The 23,179-nt window shown below is 36.6% G+C and overlaps 1 protein-coding gene across 1 annotated transcript in view; it reads right to left on the reverse strand.

Moving 5' to 3' along the window:
* The window catches only part of LOC138806526 (EGF-like and EMI domain-containing protein 1), a 503,918-nt gene that overhangs the window by 15,918 nt on the left and 464,821 nt on the right, over positions 1 to 23,179 (reverse strand). The window contains 7 exon segments of the mRNA XM_069991959.1: positions 7,668 to 7,853; positions 9,702 to 9,765; positions 9,767 to 9,825; positions 14,616 to 14,753; positions 17,888 to 17,970; positions 17,972 to 18,008; positions 19,801 to 19,920. Of these exon segments, the coding sequence (XP_069848060.1) occupies positions 7,668 to 7,853; positions 9,702 to 9,765; positions 9,767 to 9,825; positions 14,616 to 14,753; positions 17,888 to 17,970; positions 17,972 to 18,008; positions 19,801 to 19,920 (687 nt within the window).

Genomic DNA, 23,179 nt, shown 5'->3' on the forward strand with positions numbered 1-23,179 from the left:
CTTCCTTCCTTCCTTCCTTCCTTCTTTCCTTCCTTCCTTCCAATCCTTCCTTCCTTCCGTCCATCCCATCCTTCCTTCTTTCCGTCCATCCCATCCTTCCTTCCTTCCTTTCCCTCTCTCCCTTCCTTTTCTTCCTTCCTTCCCTCTCTTCCTTCCTTCCTTCTTCTTCCTCCTCCTCCTTCTCCTTTTCCTTCTCCTCCCTCCTTTCTTCCTCCTCCTTCCCCCTCCTTCCTCCTTCCTCCTCCTCCTCCTCCTCCTCCTCCTCCTCCTCCTCCTCTTCCTCCTCCTCCTCCTCTTTCTTCTTTTATTGGCTATCCTATCACTATGCCTGGCACTGTTCTTTGCAGGTCAGCTTAATATATTTTAAATAAATAAACAGTGCTCACAGGGATAAGTGACTGCAGGACCAACAGAAGCCTTTCTGTGATTCTGAAAGTGAAGGAAATTTGATTTTTCATCTCTCAGATTTCATGGACTGAGTCTGTAATAAACACCCTGTGAATCCTGCCAATACCCAGGCAGAAATACCCTCATTGCCTCTCTGCCTTCTGCTCTTCTGCCTGTACAAGAAGTTTCTTCTCATGTCTTTGTCAGCCTATCTAGGAAAGAAGCTCTGTCACAGACTGCAAAGAGCCTTCTCAGTGCTGAATGCACTAGCAGCCTGTGAAATTTTTACTCACCATGCTCTCTTCTTACTGTTCTTAGTTTTCTTCTTCTCTTTGATTTTTTAAAAAATTTCTCTTCCTTCTCCTTACGTTTGGAAATCCATTTTTGACTTCCTTTTCCCATGCAGGAAAAATAAATGAATTCCCCTCAGACCCTGCCTCCAACTCTGTAAGCACAAACTCTACTTGTTTGCTCAGAAGAGAACAAAAGACTTTCTGGGCATCAGGGTTGGTCCTGCTTAGATCTAAGTTGGCCTTATTTCCTTCTGTGACACATGACATGAGTCAGAGCAGGTGGATCCAGGCACGTAGGTAGAGGCATAGGCATAGCCATTGACTTCTCAAAAAACACAGACACACCTAACTTCCCTTAGCTTGGGCCCATTAGGAACCCTGGGAGCTTAGAGTTTAGCTTGTGTGAGTGGTAGCAGACATTCCTACCGTGTTCACAAGTGTTCCCCTGAGCCCCGGGGGGGCGGGGCACTGGCACCGTCGGGTCAGAGCATCACAGGCGCCTCCAATCCGACAATCACAGAGGCTGCCGCTTTCCCCCATCTGTCTTTGGAAAACAAGCTGTGAAGAAAATAGGAAAGATGAGCAAGTAGTCTAACATGATTTTCATGCTACAAAAAGACAAAAAATGTCTTTTTATTAGGATGGATACCAAGTAATTAAAATCTCAGGAGCTTGCAGATTGAGGAAAAAAAATCTCTGGCATAGTGCTAGTTTGTATGGTTTTAATCATTCCTGGGGGATTACTGATAGAGCTAATGAAAATAATGATGACTGAAGCAACTGCTAACAAGGTTCAAATGCAAAATTCAACTCCTTCCTTAACTCTAACCCTCACATTTTCAAAGCTACCCGGACACCTTCGCTGTACAGCTCTAACCAACCTTAATGAGAAATGAAATGCATCTTCTGTTTTGAAAGATGGGAAGAGAATGTAGAAAAAATAAAGTCATGTATTTTTAACCAAGAATGAATGCAGCCAGGCCTCTCTTGAGGGTCCCAAGGTATTTTGCATTGTCAAAGAATGATGAAGTTAAGCAAACAGTGTTCTCAAGCTTGTGTTCTCTGGAAGTGTTCAGGATAAGAATGAAGAATAAAACATACATCGCGGGAAATATTGTGACTTATTTTAACTTGAGTAAATCAGGCTTTTGAGATAATTTTATCATTATTTGAATTGACATTTGACCACAAAAGGTTACTAATCTAGAACTACATTTATTTGTTTGTTTGTTTGTTTTTGTGCCAATGCTTGGGTTTGAACTCAGGGTCCCAGCACTATTCTTTAGCATTTTTGCTTAAAGTTGATTCTCTGCCACTTGAGCCATAGCTCCACTTCTGACCTTTAAATGGTGGTTAACTAGACATCCAAGTCTCCTAGACTTTCCTGTCTTGGTTGACTCTGTATTGTGAGCCTCAGATTTCAGTTTCTTGAGTTGCTAGGATTATAGGTGTGAGCCACTGGTGCCCAGCTTTATCTTTATCTATCAAGCCAGGCTACTCTAGAAGGGTAAGAAAAGCAAAAGATGAGAAGAAAAGAGAGATGGAATGGGACCAGAAATGAATGCTTGTTGATTCCCCATTGTTAATCTGTAGGTTTTACAGCAACAATAGAAGGATCAATTATGTAAAATGAAGGCAACAATTTCTAAGTAGCTTCCACAGTGTCTGAATTCTAGCAATGTGCCAATACATGCAAATCACCCCAATTATCTTCCATCGCTTCACAAAATAGAATATGGTTTCAAAGATTTAAGGATTCACCAGATACCTCACTGCCACCAAACAGAGCAAGGGACGATTTTCAGGCGAACATATCCCCCACCAGAGCTAGATGACATGAACGACATCATAAATCTTCCCCTCCACAGTCTAGTCCATTCGTCATACAAAATTACTCCCTTCTTCCTTCTCCGCTAGATAATGTCACAATAATAAATGATTTCAATATGAAATTTCTTCCAAAGAAATGGGCTTCTAAAAAATATGCTACTAAAATTAAATAATACATGGTGATTTTTTTGAATTATTTCATTGTAATTTCTTACACAGACATTTCTAAGAAGTCAAAGTAGATGTTTTCATAATAGAATAATAAAGATACTGGGATATAAGATTTACTCAGTGAGAGCATTTACCTTGCTAATGGTCACATAGAAATTTTCATAGTGCCTCATGTATGTAATACTAGTTACTCAGGATCTGAGGATCACTGTTTGAAGCCAATCCAGTAAGAAAAGTCCGCAGGATTCTTATCTCCAATTAGCCAGGAAAAAGCCAGAAGTAGAGGTGTGGCTCCAGTGGTAGAATGCCAAGCTTGAACAGAGGAAAACACCAAGTAAGAGGCCAAGGCCCTGAGTTCATTGCCCAGGACCAGCTACTTACAGCAACTCCAGGGTACATGTTAAAAGCTGATAACCTTAGAAATATAGGTGGGTAATAATTGATCATTTCCTTTTATTATAGTTTTGAGGACTATATTCTCAATCTGTATTTTTGTTTATTTACTTGTAGTATTTTTTGTATCTATTTTTTTATTGTAAAGATACTGTACAGAGGGGTTACAGTTACATGAGTAAGGTAATGAATACATTTCCTATCAAACATTGTTACCCTCTCCTTTGTTTTTCCCCTACCATCCCATCCCTCCCCACCTCCCCAACTTCTCCCTCCCACAAAGTTGTAAAGTTCATTTTCATCATAATGTCTTGTATATATCATTGTTACAATGGGTCAACCTGTATCCTTGTTTCAGCACTGTTATTTCCCTTCCCCTCCCCAAGTTAGAAAAATGTATATACAAGATGCAGCACACCAGAATCAAAATACAGTGAAAACAGGGGTTATACTATGAGGGAAGAACATACAAAAGAAACCAAAAAAAAAATCACATGGTTCATTATAATTACATTAAAAACAACAGGAAGAAAGCGCTCTACCACTTCAACTACAGTGCCACTTCCGGCTTTTTGCTTTTTGCTTATGTGGTGCTGAGGAATCGAACTCAGGGCCTCATGCATGCAAGGCAAGCGCTCTACCACTGAGCCACCTTCCCGGCCCCATTTGTTCACTCTTTGTCCTCTTCCCACTCTCTTTTTAAATTAAAAAGTTACTTTAGCCAAGGGAAGGTGGTTGCAGCTGTAATTCTAGCTACTAAGGATGCTTAGAGCTGAAGTTCCAGGTTCAAAGCCAGTCTGGGCAGGAAAGTCTGTTATACTCTTATTTCCAATTGATCACCAAAAAGTTAAAAATGGATCTGTGGCTCAAGTAGTAGAGCAATAGCCTTGAACAGAAAAGCTCAGGAATGGGGCCCAGATCATAAGTTCAAGCCCCAGGACTGGCACACATACACAAAAAGAATTGGTTGAATTCCCATTGCATTGCTAGAAGGTAGATTTGCACAGCTCTGTTTTCACTACAATCTGAGCCATTCCACACCCCTCTTTTGCACTGCTTAGTTTTACATCATGTCTTACATTTTGTCTAGTCTCACACCTGGACCAAGATTCTATTATTTTAGGCTTCTCACAGTAGGTAGAACAACAAGAGTACACTACCATCTATGCCCCGGCTTCTTTTGTTGAGATGACATTTTGTGATATTTTTTGCCTAGGCTGGTCTAGAATCATGACTTTCCTGTTCTCAGCCTCCCACATGGCTTGGATTACAAGTATATACAGGGAACCCATTCACTGATTGAGACAGGAATGCCATGAACTTTATGCCTCCACTAGACTTGGGACATAATCCTTCCTATCTCAGGCTCCTGGGTAGCTTCTGTGACATCATCAGCTGTGATGTATGAAACTAGTTTTGTTTCTCCATTCTCCATCAAAAAATATTTATGCTATTGGTTCCTGTAGGCAGGTCTTTAGAAAGGAAATCCATTCATTTCTTCTTTCAAGTCAGTCTTAAAAGATAGTTGTTTAAGATATGCATGACAAATTTAAAAGAGAGAACAAAGACAGTAAACATATTTTTATTTTATAAGGCAGATTTTAACTCTGAATATTTACAAAGAGGATTTTTAATGGCATCATACTTAAATCTGTGACATTTTCTCATGAAAAATTTGTGTAAAAATTAAGCAAATTGGCTGTACACATATACCTATACATATATATATATATATATATATATATATATATATATATATTTAATGAAAGAGAAACGCCAGAAAACAAACAGCAGTCAAGCCATTTCATTGAAGTGTACTTTGTAGCACAAATTATTTTCTTTTTTTCGCCCGTGTTGGGAGTAGCGTGCCAGGGCCTGATGATTTATTTAAATGGAGGGAATTTTTATAGCCCTAACATATTAACATCCTTTATTAACTTTTTTCTTTTGTGGCTGAATAAGACACAGAGCTTCAGCTTTCCCAGGAAACACACACACTCCATTGCCAGGCATCTACTCGATTTAAAGACCTAGAATTCATGGATCTTTTTTGTTTTGTTTTGTTTTTTACACAACAAATATATTGGTTTCTCTTTCTTCATGAGCACATTTGGGGCATATATGTTAAGAGGAATGCCTACAGCTTTTTTATCTTGCATCTGTTCTCAGAGCCTCACTTGCTTTCATGATCAAAAATACTACCCCAGCCCATGGCTCAGGAACACCTGCTCTCTCCGTCCTGCCATCTTTCTCTAGACACATGATCCTCCTGGGGAAGCTGCAATGATGTCCAAAGGAATGACTCAAACAGAGCTGGATGTAGAATCCAGGTAAGCGGCTTCACAACTATCTAAATAACTCAAATTGCAGCTTCATTTCCGAAGAAAAAGCCAGAATCTTCAGTATATTTCTTAAAGAGGCCCAGAGAAGGACATAATTATTATTATAATAGATTTACTTTATTATTATTAATTTACTTTAATATTTATTATTTATAATATATATAATATAATATATATAATATAATATATATAATATATATATTATATATATTATATATATATAATTATATATATATAATATATATATTATATATATAATATATATATTATATATTATATATATATAATATATTATATATAATATATATAATATATATTATATATTATATATTATATATAATATTAATTTACTTTAATATTTATGTATCATTATTTTACTTTATTGTGATAATAGAGATGATGTACAGAGGGGTTATATTTACATGAGAGCTTGTTTAATTTTTCCCAGTATAGCTTCAGGATAGGGCCCCAAAAGAATATTTAGAGTCTTTAAGGAAAGAAAAAAAAAAGAAAAGACTCCATTTATTCCAGAACAGAGAAACAACCAGAATGCCAGGCAGTTTAGAACTTTTTTTTCAGACTTTTTGCTGTGTTTTTTTTCCCCCAAGTAATGTTTTATAGAAGAATTTATTATTATGACCTGACTTAGATTAAGCTAATACTGCTATTTTAATATATGCCTTCTTGAGTATGCATGAATTGTAAAATGCAACAAATACAGGTAAAAGAAAATGCCTAGCTCTGTTTTACAAAGAGAAGGAAAAGCATTGCAATAATTTCTTGGTCTAGATAGGTATATTAAACAATTGGTTATCTGTGTTTTATAATCTAGGATGGAAATACATTTTAAGGCTATTGAAGATAAACTTTAATGATATACATCAGATCCTAGTGGTGTTTTCAGAACTAGGAAACATCTTTCTTTGTTTCTGTTTTCTTTTCTTTCTGTCCAGTTTGCTCATTTGTCTGTCTCTGGGAGAGTAGAGGAACACAGAACTTGAGAGAAAAAGAGTGAAAAAGTGTAGCAGTGGTGCTCACTGGATACTATGTTTAAACTAGACAACAACTATGTTGAACTAGAAAACTTTCAGTGAGATGGGAGGGAAGGATTGGGAGACAGTGAAGGAAGGGATGACACTGTACAAAGGGAAATGTACTCACTACCTGACTTAATGCAACTGTAGACCCTCTGTACATCACCTTTAAAATAACAATACATTTAAAAATAATTAGGAAAATTAAGACTGGGTACTTATGGCTCACCTCTGTAATCCTAGTTACTCAGAAGCTGAGAACTGAGGATCATGAATCAAAACCAGCCAGAGCAGAAAAGTCCATGAAACTCTTGTCTCCAATTAAGCAGCAAAAAAGCACAAGTGGAGCTGTGTATTAGGTGGTGGTGGTAGAACATCATCCTTGAGCAAAATGCCAACAAGAGAGCTGAGTTCAGGTCTCAATACCAGTACAAAATAAATAAATAAATAAAAAATGAAAATTAAAAGGTCTCATTCCTTCTTCTCACTATTCTAGTTCAAAAATTATTTTTAACTTGGTTTCCTTATGTCCCAGCTCAAAAGCACCCCCATGCACTGCACCCCTTTTCCAAAAATATTCTCAAGTATCTTGTACCAAAGGAGGAAGACAAAAGATGATAGAGTTGAGGGAAAGTTCTGAAGAAGTGGTTTGGGCTCCTATTTTTTTCTTTTCTTCCTTCCTTCCTTCCTTCCTTCCTTCCTTCCTTCCTTCCTTCCTTCCTTCCTTCCTTTCTTCCCTCCTTCCTTCCTTCCTTCCTTCCTTCCCTCCTTCCCTCCTTTCTTTCTTTCTTTCTTTCTTTCTTTCTTTCTTTCTTTCTTTCTTTCTTTCTTTCTTTCTTTCTTTCTTTCTTTCTTTCTTTCTTTCTTGCTTGCTTGCTTGCTTGCTTTCTTTTTTGTCAGTCGTGGGGTGTGAACTCTGGGCTGGCACTCTCCCTCAGCTCTTCAGCTCAAGGCTAGCGCTCTACCACTTGAGCCACAGCACCATTTTCGGCTTTTTTTCTGCTTATATGGTGCTGCGGAATCGAACCCAGGGCCTCATGCATGCAAGTCAAGTGCTCTACCACTGAGCCACCTTCCCATGGGCTCCTATTTCAAAGGAACTTTATGTTGAAATTTGGGGGGCATTTAATATCAAGAGTGAGATGGCTTCTATTAGAATATATGAGAATTACAAAATATACACAGAGAGATGTAATGAGCTATATTGTTCTAATCACCAACTTGGTGTAAAGCAGTTAGTTCTTGGAAATCATTCTCCTCTACTGTCTCATCTTCTTCACCTCCAGAGGAAGAAGACAGAGAAGCAGCAAGATAGCTCAGCCATAGAGGTGAGCTCTGAAACCTCATGACTTCTAATTCCTCTTCTTCCTCTTCTTCTTTCTCTGGCTTGCTGTCATCCACAGCTGAGATCATAGAGAGAAAGGGTAGGTTTTATCGTGTTGGTGAGAAAGAAACTGAGAAAGGACACTTTGAACTTGGCAGTCCAGCAAAAGGTATCTAGTACCACCAATCAATATGCAAGAAAGCAGAGCCTAAATTCATTCTCAAGTATATCCTTCCAATGACTGTTCTTTACCTTATTTCCAAGCCCACTGTAGTTCATCCACATGAGTTGGTTTTTCTGAAACCTCACTTGCCGGGTTTAGAGGACAAGCATACAAGGCAATGTGCACTGTTGCACAGAATGCTCAATCCCTCTCAGATCAAATACGTAACACAGTACTGTCCTTATTCTACCCATAATGTACAGGGTTGGTGAAGGATTTGGGACATGGAAGAATTCTAGGCCTTATCTCCATAGGGCATAGAAGTTCATGATCAAATCTGAGTCCTGAATTTTATCAATGTGTTCAAGGTACTAACAGTTCAGGAAGAAAGCTGAGCTTCTAAGTTTTTCCACTTGGATCTGTGAATGCAGTATGTACATTCACGCTATATGATCATTTCTTGGCTCTCTGGGCATAAGAGCAGATGGCATATAAAATTCAATTTTTTGTTGGCTCTGTTAATTGGATGAAAAATGGTAAATGATAATATACTGTGTTTAGTATATATAGATAGCCTAGTTGTGTGTGTGTGTGTGTGTGTGTGTGTGTGTGTGTGTGTGTGTGTGTGTGTGTGTGTGTGTGTGTGTGTATGGCTGGTCATTATGGCACACAGTTAAGCTATCTATCTGAAGAAACAAGCCAATTGTCAGAATTTAGTAATTTGTCTCTTTAAGCAAAGAAATGCTATTTTTCCAGAGAGGTAAAGTGATATATTTGTTCTGTTATTAGATTGATATGTGAATGGATATCAGTGTTTTTGATCTGTAATTTAACTTCAATACAACTGTAGTTCATACTAATAATAATGATTACACAATGCAATTTAGAGAGATGGAGGAGAACCATGGAAGAGGTGACATTGATTAGATGCATTATTCCTATAAACTGATGTATAATTGAAACCCCTTTGTATTACTTAAAGGCCATGCATTTTTAACTTGAAAATTAAAAAAAATGAAAATGTGAAGATGATACAGCTAAAGTAAATCACTGCCACAATTCACATGAGATCTTAGTAATGGTATATGCAAAGTCAGCTAACTCTTCACACTGCATTCTAACACCTATACATGAAAAAGAAGGTATCAAGGAAGAAGCCATCTGAGAGGCAGGCAAACTAATCTTAACAATTAGGTTAGAACATTGTGAGAGCACTCACCTTAAAATTTACCTTAGCTCTATTAGTATTCCATATGTAAAGGTTTCTGGCACAGATTTTGGCTCATAAAATGATAAGCCTTTTAATACTGTCCTCTAATTTAATAAAAGAAGCTCACTGAAAATGACTTTCAGCAACCAGCTAATTCCAGTCAGGCAGGCCGTGGATAATTCCAAAGACAGCATGCGACCTTCACAATATCTCATTTGCCTGAATATATATATAAAATTAGGTGAGCGGGAATGTGGCCTAATGACCATGATAATAATTGTAGTTACTTTTAGTTGAATTGTTTCTCTGTGTTGATCACCCTAGTAGGCACTTTACATTTATTTTTTTATTGCACTCACTAAGCCTATTACTGGATTTAATGGACTGATGGACCCTGTGCTCTTAGATGCTAGATTCACCCAGGTCCACATGACAGTACTTGGTGGTAGACACAGGTAGAACCTCAAATCTCTTTAGTGCCTCTGAGTCAGAGCTCCTTCTCCAGTGGTTGGCCCATTCTGTTTATTTTGTCTTTTCAGATAGCAACACTTTACCATCACAGGTACAACCATCAGAGCTGATCTGGAAGCCTTGCTGGCAGCTGCATTCATAGCCCCCCTAAATAGTGGATGAAGAGCTGGGCACAGCAGGAGTCTCCGTTCTTACATTCATCAACATCTGAAAGAGAAAGGATAAGTCTGCTATGGCAGAAACAGGAATTTAACCAACACACTGAAGCTATGAGATGCCTCATTTCCAAATTAACACTGCTTCCCTTGATCGTTCATTGTTGAAGTCACCCACTGCAGAGATTGAAGAGAACAGGAAAATAATGAGGCACACTGTGTGAGTATTTCTTGGATGCTTCTTCTATGCCTGTTGTTTATTTTAAAGGAATGTAAATAATCTCCAAATGTATTTAGAAGTAGAGGAAAAAGAGATCCAGCAGATTATTCCATTTTAAACAGTCAGGGGAGTGAACACACAGAGAATTTAAAGAACAAAAAGACAGATTGATAAAGAAGAGCCAAACAATTCATTTAGTAACCATGTGACAGCTGCAAAACGGAGACAGACCCAGATTCCAAAATGTGTTTGTTCTAATACTTCAGATCAAAGAGTGTTCCCTGAAAAAGTTCTACTCTCACAGAATCCTGAAGAAAAGCAGTTACTTCAGTTCTGAGAGTAGGAAGGATATTTATTCTAAATATTATGCTTCAATTAAATTATAAAATATTTTCAGAGCATTTGCTCAGCGCATTTTCAGAGCATTTGAGGATCTGATGTAGACAAATAAGGCCTGGGGTTTTATTCTAACTTTGCCATCACTACTGTGGAATGTCCTGCCAGGTGAGTAGATCCTGTTCAAATGATGATCTTTAAGTCTACTTCAGTATTTTTATTCTAGAACGCTGAGATTTGGAATATTTTTCCTTAAGACCTAACTGCCTTGGGAAATATCAAAAATCAGGAGAAGATTTCAACATGAAATGCCTCAGCCAAACAGTACATGTGGCTTTTGAAGAGACCATTGCTAACATAATGAGTAAAGTTTTTTTTCAGACACTTCCATCTACTGCCCTCAGGCTGGGCACTTGGGAACTGTGCAGTCAAGATTTTTGACTCTAAGCCTTCTGCCTCAATTCAATGATCTGTTTTGCTGGGTTTACAGCAAATCCTATTGCTGTATCCTATTGCTCCATAACTACAAGAGCAGCCACAGGTTAGAAACAAACAAACAACAAAAAAAAAGTTTGGTGTCTCAACTTTCGAAAAGATACCAACTCAAGTAAATGAAGACATGGGATAGGAAGGAAAGAAAATGCAGTCAGTTATAGTAAAGACATCAGTACAACCATGTTCATTGCAGCACTATTCATGTGGGCTTATGGCAGAAGCACAGATGCACCTCAATGGACAAATGGATCAAAAAATGATCCCCACACACACATTGGAATTTCATTCATCTTTTGGAAAAAATGACACTATACCATTATACTATACCAGTAAGAAAATGGAAAGAAAAACTTGGAAAACATTATATTAAAATAAGCCAGATCCAGAAAACAAAGGCTGGACTTGTAGTAGATAGAATGTACCTATAAATATACAAGTAAACAACTTGGGCCATGTGCAAGTAGCTACAAATGAATTAACTGAAGTATAATAAACTCACCGGAGAACTCAAATTGCATAATCTTTTAGAAAGACTAGATCAAAACCCAAGAAAATCAACACTAGGAAAGGGGTGCTTGCCAAGGTGGAAGGGCAAGGAGGGAAGGAAAGATGAATGAAGGGGAAAACGTGGGGAGCATGCAGTCAAGAACTCATTGTGTAGACCACAAACTAAGAAAAGTAAGAGAAGGGCTAGGTCAAAGGGGAGGGTGTTGAAGGGATAACACAAATCAAGACGCATTGTATTCATAAACTGCTTTGTTGTAGGCACCTCCTTTGTAGAACTACTTAAACAAAAACAATTAAAGAATGCGGTTAGTCAAGGTGAGAAGGCCACTATGAAATATCTAAATGAAGGTCATCTGGACACAACCAGGCTCCTTCAAAATGTCATAAGCAGGAAGACTAATCAAATTCCGGAAGACAGACTGACATGTTGAATTGAAACTTCTTAAGGATAATAAAAACTATAATAATAAATACAAATAAAATTAAACATTAGAAAAAATATCCAAAGGTATTTATCTTCTCCCCTACATCAAACTTTCCTTTGTCTCTTACATTAAATTGCAAGGACATAGAGGTTTAAAATTTTTGATAAAACAATAAAAATCATCCCCTCTAAAAATCTTTTTTTTCCCTTCAATTTCCAAATTTAAAAAAGTTCTTCTCAAGTGCCAAAACCTTCAAACTTATCAGCCTCAGTGAAGAGGAAAACTACATTGCATAATTCAAAAATAAATCTCTCTGTCTGGCTGTTATTTTACGATCCATTTTGGATTCTCCTCCATTTTTATTGCTTTCAGGGTATTTCTAACTATTCTCACATCCACAGTCTTCAAAAGTCTTCTGAAAACTCATTCTTTCTAAGTCTTTCTTAAAATTTCTTGTCCCTTCAAATGCTTATGTGTACTGTTTTCTGTCTTTCCTTTTAAGGTCTTCCTTGCTGAGGGTTTTTGTTGTTGTTGTTGTTGTTGTTGTTGTTTTGTGAATCCAAGGGCTTGAACTCTGGGCCTGGATGCTGTCCCTCAGCATTTCAGCTCAAGGCGCAAGCCCTCTACCACTTGAGCCACAGTGCCACTTCTGGTGTTTTGGTGGTTTATTGGAGATAAGCATCTCACAGACTTTCCTGCTTGGGCTGGCTTTGAACTGGGACCCTCAGATCTCAACCTCCTAAGTAGCTAGGATTACAGGTGTGAGCTACTGGCACCTAGCCCTTGCTGAATTTTTTTTTTTATTGCTTATTTTACTCTTTTAATTTCCCTTCTTTCTGATGGTCATATTTTACCTACATTGGCCAATCTGAACCATACTACATTTTTCACCGACATGAAAGTTTAGTGCAAATCAGAGAGAAAACACTGATTTTAATCGGGCAAAACAATTGGATGTTTCAACTTTGATTTTAGAAAAGCATTAAAATAAAAAATTTCATTATTTCTATCTGTCAGCCATATAATCACTGAATAAATCTCCAAAGATTAAAAATGAAGAAAAATACTTTTTGTATAACCAAACAATTGCTAAATTTAGAGGTTTGTTGCTTTCTATCTGATATTTGCATTTTGTATAGCTACCTTTCAAATTATGTTTTCCATGTGTTTCTAGGTCTCAGTGCCAACAAGTCTTGGCATTTTAGGTTTTGCATTTTGGTCAGAACTGATTGATCACTTGAATATTGGCTGACATTTTTTACACTTCTGTGGGTATTCTCATATTTTAGAAAATAGTTGATATTGAAATAAGCTTGAAATTCTTTAATATCTTTCATGCTTAAGTGTTTCAAAGAAAAGCATCCAGGACTTTAATTTGTTCCCAGGCAAATAAGCCAAATATGGTTCTATGCACTCCAAATGAATCATTGCACAAGAATGAATATTTGGTTTTGGGAATAAGTATTATTGTTGGAAAATGAAATAAACTTGAACCATAAGCAATGTAACATTGTCATGTTGACTGCTGAAATCTTATAAATATTCAATTTTCTGCATTTTGACCCTGGCAGATGCTATATTTTTTCTAGCTGTAAATAAGAACTTCATTGAATTGTACTTTTTATAGAATAAAGGAAGTTACCAAATTACAAATTGCAAAGAGAGAGTTTAGAAAAATTTCAGTTTTTCTTATCAAATGAGGAGCAGAAAGAAGGAAAGAAAGGAGGAAGGAAGAAAGGAAGGAAATTATCTTTCCATAAATGTATGCATTAGCAGGGTAGGAAAAGAATTATATTTTTTCAGTACATACAGAGGTAAGGAAATCAATTTGTTTTTGGTAAGTTAACCATTGCAGACTGACAGCAAGCCACTAATCCATATTGAATTAAGAATGATAAGTAATGGCATCATTTTGGCTTACATAATTTATGAAATCATATTATTGCAAAATTTCTTGAGATTTAGTCTCTGTTGCCACAATGCCAAGACTAGAAAAGAAATCCCAAATGCTTAATACATGAAATTTTATCTCTCTTCCAATTATTTTCCATTGTACTGAGTAACATGAAATGGACAAAAAGTGCTTTTTAGTCTTCCTATTATAGTTTCAAGAGAGTAAAAATAAAACATCACAAAAGAAAGAAAATATGGTATCAGAATTCCTGAATGATGACAAATCATTATTTGGGGTCTTGATAATGTCCTTCGAGCCAGAGAGCATGACAATGTGGCATAATTCTATCCCTATGTATAGCTTCCTTTTTTTTCAGATGTAAATTAAACATTCATTATGAGGAAGGGCCAGAGAGGAGATTTATTTTTCTCATTGTACCAAATGGCATAAAAGTTACTAATATTTTGGGAGAACTAGAGGTTTAGCTTGGAATATCCAGAGAACAATTACCTTTTAGAGTTTTCTTCTGGAATAGAGTTATTGGTCATGTAAGAGGTGAATATTCATTCCACAGCATTATGTGCTTAGAAGCTAAATGCACCTGATTTGGTTTCTGCTTGTAGTAGGAAGTGAGATGCATGGTAACATGTGTTGTTGGATGGCAAATCGTATCCAATCACTAGCCAGACCTTGGACTGGTTTCCTGTGACGAAACTGGCAAGCCTCTGTATTTTGTTGAAATGTGCTAAGTCTCCTGAATTTGAAATTAAATACCTAAGTGTAAAGATATTTTTTTTGGCCAAATAACCTTCTTTTCACATTATCAACCAGCCAGAGACACTGTTCAATCACGTTCTCCTGGATTTTGAGGTATGTGGCTGATACGATAGCAAAAAGAACTAAGATGACAAGGCTAAATGAGTTGAGGCAACTTTTGAATGAACATGACATTTACTAAACATTACCTATGCATGTTTTTGCATCAGAATCCAGGTGCTGTCCGTGGTTACAGGAACAACATGGCCCTCCAATCCCAGGTTCACAGTACTGAGAACATCCACCATTGTCCTTCTTACAGCTATTGACAATTTCCAACTCAATCCCTATCCAAAAGAAGCAAGAGAGTATGACATAACACCAGAGTTAGCATAACAACAGAGAAAACTGAACACATGTCAACAATGGGCATACTTTCTCTTGTGAGAGGAAGACCAACTTTATTGAAAATTTATCAAAACTTGGTGCCTATAAAGGAAAAGTCTGAGGGCTATAAGCATTGTGAATGTCTACACCATATTAAAATATTAATGAACCTACAAGTGGTGTAGATTTCTATCTGTTAATAGATTATGAGTCTCCTAATGGCTATTAAACACGTATCCTAAAGATCATGTACCCTAGAGAATTCTTAGGATATATATATATATATATATATATATATATATATATATATATATATATGTATATAGGTATACACATGTATGTATATGTATGTATATACATATAGATTTCCTATGGTTACCACCTTTTCAGGACAAGAATCAGAATGTCTGGACATCTGAAAAATTTCATTTAGGCTTCTCTCATTTCTGCTTGTGATACTGCATTGGTAATTTAAACATATACATAAATGGTACTATAATAACTCATTAAAAATAAATGGGATTATCACAAGGCAATAGTCAGATCTGTAACACCCTAGTAGAAGCAAGTTGAGATTCTAGATTCTAAATCTAGATGATACATGACAACTTACTGCTATACATCATAAAATAAATATCAAACTTAAATACAAATGATTCCAGTTGCTTTTCACCGGCAATGCATGTATTATTGTTGGACCAATAAAATATCTGGAACTTATGTTACATTCTAGTATACACTTTGTAAGGAGAAGATCTTATGTAATCATCCCAGATTGTGAACTTTCTAATTTCTATTCACAAGATAAGTGAGAACTAATTCATAGCACACTGTGAGGAATGAGTGGCTAACTATGAAGTATTTTGTGACCATTTCAGAAGAAATTGCATAAATACAAAATTGTATTTTCTAGGAAAAAGTCAAAGCAAGTATCCTAAAGTGCAATTGTTAGACAGGCATACAATTAGTGGTTAAATATTACCATGCATTAAAAAGATTTATGCTGCCTGCAGGCTCTTAAACATCTCAACATATGAGTTCATGAAGAAAGTTGGTACTTAGTTAGCAAATATTGTAGTCTTGTTATAGCTTCAGAAAGAACTTCGTCAAAGGGAACTAAATATAACAAATAGACTCCTATCCAATTTGCTCAACTCTAGGGCAAATTGATTTTCCAAGTAAATTCTATAGAAAGCCTGTACTCATTAAATCATTAGCAGCCAATGTCCCTCTTTCATGATAACTGAGAATGAACCTGTCAAGTTGCAAGATGTATTATTTCATACATGTGCAAAATATGCTCCTTTACTAGATCTCTGGTGATGTTTAAAAACCAACTATTATTCAAAAAGAAAATAATCTGCATTTTTTTCTCTCTCGGAATGAATTCCTTAAGGCATTCAGAAAGACTAACTTGAGAAGTTGTATTTTAATTACTAGTTGATTTCCTCCCATATTATTTAGTTTGCTCTTTAAAAGGCAAACATCACTGTAGCAAACTGCAGTCTTTGCATAGTAGAAATGTGGCTGTAAGAAACATAGACATACAACCATGGAATGAGTAAAATCATTCTCATGAAGCAGTCCAGGTGAGAATGCAAAACTGTCTTATGTCCTATTGCCTTAATTCTTCTTTGAGTTACTCCCAATAAAGAGGCATGCAATGGATAGGAACACAGCAGAAAGTTGTCCTCAAGCTAAAAGAATCTAATTCAAGCCTCAGTACTGTAACTCACTGGTGCTGTGGGGCTTTTTGGCTTCAGCACTGTGGACAGTTTAACTAAGATGTGAGAAAGTGGGCAGAGCATCTTTGGGGTTGAGACTCACAATTCGCTATTCCCTTTTGGTCCTATCCATTTGTAGTGATTATCAGTCTTGCAAGTACAGTTACTGAGTGCATAGTTTGTTCACATGTAATTAGAAGAAGAGGAGTTGGACATATAAGAAATTCACATAGAGCTGGATCAGAGATGGAGTAAGATAGAAGGGAAGATATGGACCACTGTGCCTAAAGTTACTACAAGGGCCTTGAGCATATTAACATCTTAACATATTACTAATTATGAGCACACTGAATTGTCCAACTAAGTCTAGGTGAGGAAGACAGCAAAGACTGGAGTACATAGATCATAACTGTGTGAAGATTAAAGATAGTGGGATAAGGTAAAGAAAAGCAATGCAGAAGAAGTTGCTTAAAGAGGTCTGATGAAAAAGGATGCATGTTTTTCCATACATGTGCAAGCTAGATTGATGCAAGTGTATATAAATGTATTAACCAAAATACAGTAGATTCATGTGCAAGCTAGATTTAGCTTACAAACTCATAAGTAAATATGTTGCATGGTATGCAAGTGTATATTAATGTATTAACTGAAATACAGTAGATTCAAGGGAGATCTCATAGTGTAATTCCTTAGAAAGCCAAATTTGAAGTTCAGCAAAATAAAACAGGAAGTCGGTCCTTAAAAGGGGTGGGAAAGGAGGGGTTCAAGGGAAAAGGGATAGAAGAATGAAGGGCAGAGGGGAAGAATGTGGACAAGAATTCAATGTGTGCCCTGCAAAATTAAGAAGAGTGAAGAATGGGGCGGGTAGGGGAGGGATGGGTAAGGGCATTGAAAGGGATAACACTGATCAGGATGTATTATATTCACCAACTGCTTTGTTACATGTCAACTCCTTTGCACAATTACCTAAAGATAATTTTTTAGAAAGAGGAATCGCAGTGAGAGAAAGAGGAAGAAGGCCAGCATGGAAGACACATTTGGGCATACAATATGTCAGGAGTGGTAGTACACAGGCTACACTGTGTACTACTGTTGGCTACTGGTAGTTCTTTTTCCTTGCATTTCCCACTGAAGTTTTAGTGTGTAGTAAGCATTGCAGGACAGAGGTGACAGAAGAAGAGAGAAGCTTCACAAAGAAGAACACTGTAGGTGCAGATGAGGCACAGGTCAGAAGATCTGATGATCAGCCAAGGTGGCTGGCTTTCCCAGCCCCCATCCTTCCTTTAGAATGCTTTCTCAAGATATTCACTGCTGCTGTGTCTACGTATAAAGTGTCACACAATTCCTGGGCTGTGAATGTTGCCACTTATGGTAACAGCGTTCCCCATCAGCTCCAAGCTCCAAGCCGGTGTGGCAGGAACATGTGAAAGCTCCCACTGAGTTGATACAGGACGACTGCAGAGAGGAGCCCTTCAGTGCACTCATTTATATCTGCCCAGAGAGAGACACAGCAGCTACATCTTTGCAATTCTGAGGAAGACTTGCTTGAACTATGAAAATCAACTAACTCTTCTTCAACGAACCCTTAAAGTGTACTGTGACAATAAATACCACTTAGGCTCTTATATTCTTTTGTGTAGAGAAGGAATCTGTCAATAAACCAACAATTTAGACCTGGCTCCAGTGTTGGCCAGATGCCATAAAATACTTCAACTAAAAACCAGTGATATCTATTAACTGGGAAAAGGGGAGAAAAGTTCTGGTCAAGATGCATTGTAGACGTGAATGGACACGTGGTGTGGAAACTCATTTGTTTAACTGTTTAAAGGCGCAAAGCAATTGCTTAGGAAAAAAAAGACAAAAAAACCCAGACCAAATCTATCTTCTACTGATGCAAGTAGAAATCATTTGAAGATGTATTTCGGAATATTTATCACATTCTTAATAAATATTAGCATATTCCTCTTTTAAACGAGGTAGTATGTGTTTAGTCACTGGTAAGGCAGAGTTTGAGCATTTATGTGGCTGTTACTAGGTAGGACATGTAACCCCCTGGTCTCTGTCTCTGTCTCTCTCCACCTATGGTCACTTCTATTTCATGTGACTCTAGGTTTGTGGCTCAGGTGATCCTTGTCCCTTCCTTGTAAATAGAAGGGTCTTATCTTCATTTCCTTTCCACAAGTGTCTCAGCATTTTGCCATCCAGCACGCAATTATACAATTTTTGTAAAATCCTCAACATAAAGCAGTTTGGGAATAGACTTTTCTAGAAATGAACTATTAAAATTCAAATTCAAAAACATGTTGGTGATCTATTTATCTGTCCCTCCCACACCTGTCATCTACCTATCTACTTCCCTCCCTAATTTGATCCATTTTCAACAAATATTCAACAAGATTTCATTTTATCTCTTTCCTTCTCCCAGGTACTGCTGGGAAGGCTCCCTGGTATCAGAAGAGCAAAGCAAAAATGTTCTCTGTCAGAATACTGTGGTTTAAATAATCCATAGACATATTTTATCCTAGTTCTGACTTAGAAAAAATAAAACCAATTTCTCACTAATATTACACCTAATTTCTTTTTCAATTCCTCGAAATGTTTATCAGTCCCCTAAGTCCAGAAACATTTTGGTATTTTCATCATTAATCCAAATATAAACTTTCTCATTTCATGAAAATGTCATGATAAAAATGAAGGATTCAGAGATTTCTGAGAAGTTATTAAAACAAAAGCTGTCCCCCAGGAATGGGCTTAATTTATCGGTGTTGGTCATGGAATAATTCATCACTTTCATCCTTGAACTGAAGGATGTCTGTTTTGCTATTTCTAGGAAAGAAAAATATGTAACCTTGCATTTATTGAGTCTCTTTCTTTTTTAGTTTAATTATTGCTGACTTCTAAGAGCATTCATTTGCACACACTTGCTTTTCAAAGATTATTTCCACCTTTTGTAGCCTATAATCAAAAACTCCCTGTGTGGTTACAGAAGGTTTCGAAATATTAATTCTGGAACTCAATTCAGAATACTAAAAAACACCCAGAAAACAAAAAGCATTAATTCTGAAATGACAGTAGGGCATTAAAAAATTCAAACTAAGAATTTCACTGAGTTTTTATAATATTATAAAAATACCTTTTGGAATGATCAAGTAAGAGTTTCAGTGTTTCTTTTTTTGGCAAAAATATCAACATCGTTTCTCCTAGGCCTTCTGACTATTCAAAACTGCACTACCACAAAATGAGAAACAGTTAGACAATTAAGCCATCAGAATCAACTTCCTACCTTCACAGGCCTTTTTGTCTTCCAACAGCTGGTACCCTGGGTGGCAGGCACACCTGGCCATGCCATTCTTACTCTGACATATGTGAGCGCATCTATTACCACCTGTGCAGGGGTCCATCTCTGAAAGCAATTAAGCAGTGATAGCTTACATTTCAGTCAGTTCAGAAAGATGTACAGCATGGAAGAGTCCACAAAGAAAGGTCAAGAAAGCACAGAAGTGGTTGCATTTGCTCCTTAAAAAGGAGGAAAAATCTAGAGAGCCTTGTCTTGTTTTCCCATGGAAGTTGTTCAACAATTTTTCCCTAACTTCATGATCTAGACCTCAAATCTGGACAGATCTAAATTTAGATCAAGGACAAGAAGAATTAATTTAATGTCAGGACAATCTATCTCCTGTAACCTGCTACCAAAAATGAAATGAAGAATTACAAAAACCCTTCAGATACCTCCATACTTTTACATTTCTTTTCCTCCCTGTCTTTCCTGCTTCTTTAAGCAATAGGGTCATCTGTAGATAAAGTCTGTGTCTCTTTTCCAGGACCCTGTGGACAGGCAGTCAGGGTGTCAAGAGAAGGCAGAGGAAACAGAGATCCCTAGTTACAGCTGGAATGGAAAGCCCTTCGGGTAAGCTGGCCTCATCCTTCATTTGCTTCTTCTTTAATCAATTGATCATTTTCTTTTCTTTCTAGAAATTCACAGAAATGAGAAGTCACAGATCCTATTAGGATCCTCCACAGAGAGCTTACTTGCTAGTGTTTAAGTGGCTCTTGTCAGCTTTTATGACTCTACTTTTGTCTACCTTATAGGCTGCTAGAGTGTGACAGCAAAATTCCCACGCTCGTCCTGCCTATATGCATCTTATAAGGCAGAATATGAAACAACAAAGCATGGTATAAATCTACCCTTCTCCCATAGTCATGCAACTGTAACCCAATCAATACTAAGCATAAATATTTTTAGGTGTTCCTTGAGAAACTTTCTACAATTTGAATCTGTTACACCTGATGGTTTCTGGCCTAGTGTTTTCCATTTAGGGAGATGATTAATTATTGATACAATTTCTCTAGTGAATACAAAAGTTATTCACCTTGCATATCTCTGCTTGTATGTTTTGGGAGATTATGTCTTTCAATGAATTAATTCATTACTAACATTTCCCTAATTTTAACTGATAAGTCAACAGAAGAGACGTAGTATGTAGCTCAGAAGTAGTGTTTGGCATTCATAAGATCATGGGTTTCCAGAAGTACAAAATAAAAACAAAAGCAAAAGGTAACAGAATATACAGCCCTTCACGTATGACTTAATGGTAATGTAAATGACTTGACATTTATAGCCACTTCAATCAACAACTGAAGAATACACATTCATATTTATGAATAAAAATAAAGGCTCGATAAACATACAATGATTATATATATAGAATTTTTCCTTTGATCAAAGTAGATTAAGTTAGAATATAAAAAGTGAAATGACACATGACAATTCCCCAAGTATTCAGAAATTTAACTACAAAATTCTAAGTTATCCATGACTGAAATAATGAATCCCAGGGGAAATACAAATCCATTTTTAAGTAAACAAAATCACTGTTGCAATGTGTGGGAGAAAAATAAAGCAGTGGTTAGAGAAATGGGTAGTTTTAGGTATTTGTGTCATAATAGAAATATAACATTTAGAAACTGCCAAAAGTTGAAAAAAATTAATCCCAAAGAGAAAAAGGAACAACTTTAGATTGAAACCACTAAAATTAAAATGTGCCAAAACAATTTATAGAGTCATTTTTTAAATGTCAATAAAATGTCAACCATTTAAGTGGATCAAATTTAAAACAAAAATAGGAGTGAATGAGAAGATATTACAAATAATCACATGAAAATATATTTGACCATTTGCATGAAACACAAATACCTTCCACCTCATAATGGATTCCAGTTTATTAATTGAAGAAGTCATGGAATGCCTTAAAAAGATCTATTCCAACTTCTATAATTGAATAAATTAAGCCAAGTGCTGGTGGTTCATGCCTGTAATCCTAGTTACTCAGGAGGCTGAGATCTTAGGATCATGGTTTGGACATAGCCAGGGCAGGAAAGCCTGTGAGACTCCTATCTCCAATTAATCACCAAAAGGCTGGAAGTGGAGCTGGTTCAAATAATAGAGCATTAGCCTTGAGCAAAAAAGGTCAAGGACAGTGCCCAAGCCTTGAGTCTAAGCCCCAGGATTGGCACACATGTGTGAATACACACAAATGAATAAATGTATTTTGTTTTTCTAAAGAAAATTCAAGGCACAATATCATCACAGGTAAATTGTTTCAAACATTTAAAAGTCTATTCCGATCCCTCACAAACTCTTGCAGAAAAGAGTTGAGAGGTGATATTTTCATCTGCTTAATGAAGTCAGCTAATACCAAACCAGAAAAACATTAGAAAAGCAAAATCGTAGACTAATTATTCCAATGAACATAGATGGAGAGACTTAGCATCACATCTACATTGACAATTGTAAGGTTAGAGAAGGAGACAGAGCATCTGGACCCCTTGCACATTGGGTGGGAAGATAAATCATTGAACTCCAGAAGATAGTATGACAGTGCTTTAGGGATGCTACGTATGTGCTTACCATATGACCCAACAATTTTATACTTACTTATTGTATGACAAATAGCATTTAGTAATACAAATGGAGTGAGCTACTACCAGATGCAAGAACATAGATAAGTCTAAGAAATATTCTGCTGGGCAAAGGAAGCCAAGCATAAATGATTACACAGAGAGTTCTTCTCTTTATTGACACTATGACAAACACAAACCAGATCAACGTTGACACAGAGTGATCACTGGTGGCTTGGGTTGAGACTAGATAAGTTGTCAGAAAAAAACCATTAGGAAGACTTTGGATGTGATGAAAATACTATTTTTGTTGCAATATAGTGACACAATGTATATTTTGAAGTATATAAAATTAAAAATGTTACCTTTTTATTAAATGTAACTTATTACCACAAAGATAAGTTGAGTTAAAAAGGATTCACAACACTAAGAATATGGTGTATTTTTGCAGAGAAATTGATGGAATTATTCATTCTTTCTACATGTCTCAATAAATATCTGAGTCCCCTTCAGAGCTGTGCCATGTCACATTCTTTCTTCTATTGTGAGCCAGTCAAGTTTAAGAAATGAATGCTAGCAGAAAATTGAAGCTAGATCCTTATATATCACCCTGCACCAGAATCATTTCCAAGTGGATCGAAGACCTCAATGTAAGGCCAGATACCATGAAAATATTACAGGAAAGGGTAGGGGAAACACTAGGGTTTCTAGGCACTGGTCGAAACTTCCTAAGATCCAGAATCACAACAAATCTAAGAAAGATA

The sequence above is a fragment of the Dipodomys merriami genome, unplaced genomic scaffold, assembly GCF_024711535.1.
Source record: "Dipodomys merriami isolate MVZ:Mamm:240054 unplaced genomic scaffold, mDipMer1.0.p SCAF_40, whole genome shotgun sequence".
Lineage (NCBI taxonomy): Eukaryota > Metazoa > Chordata > Mammalia > Rodentia > Heteromyidae > Dipodomys > Dipodomys merriami.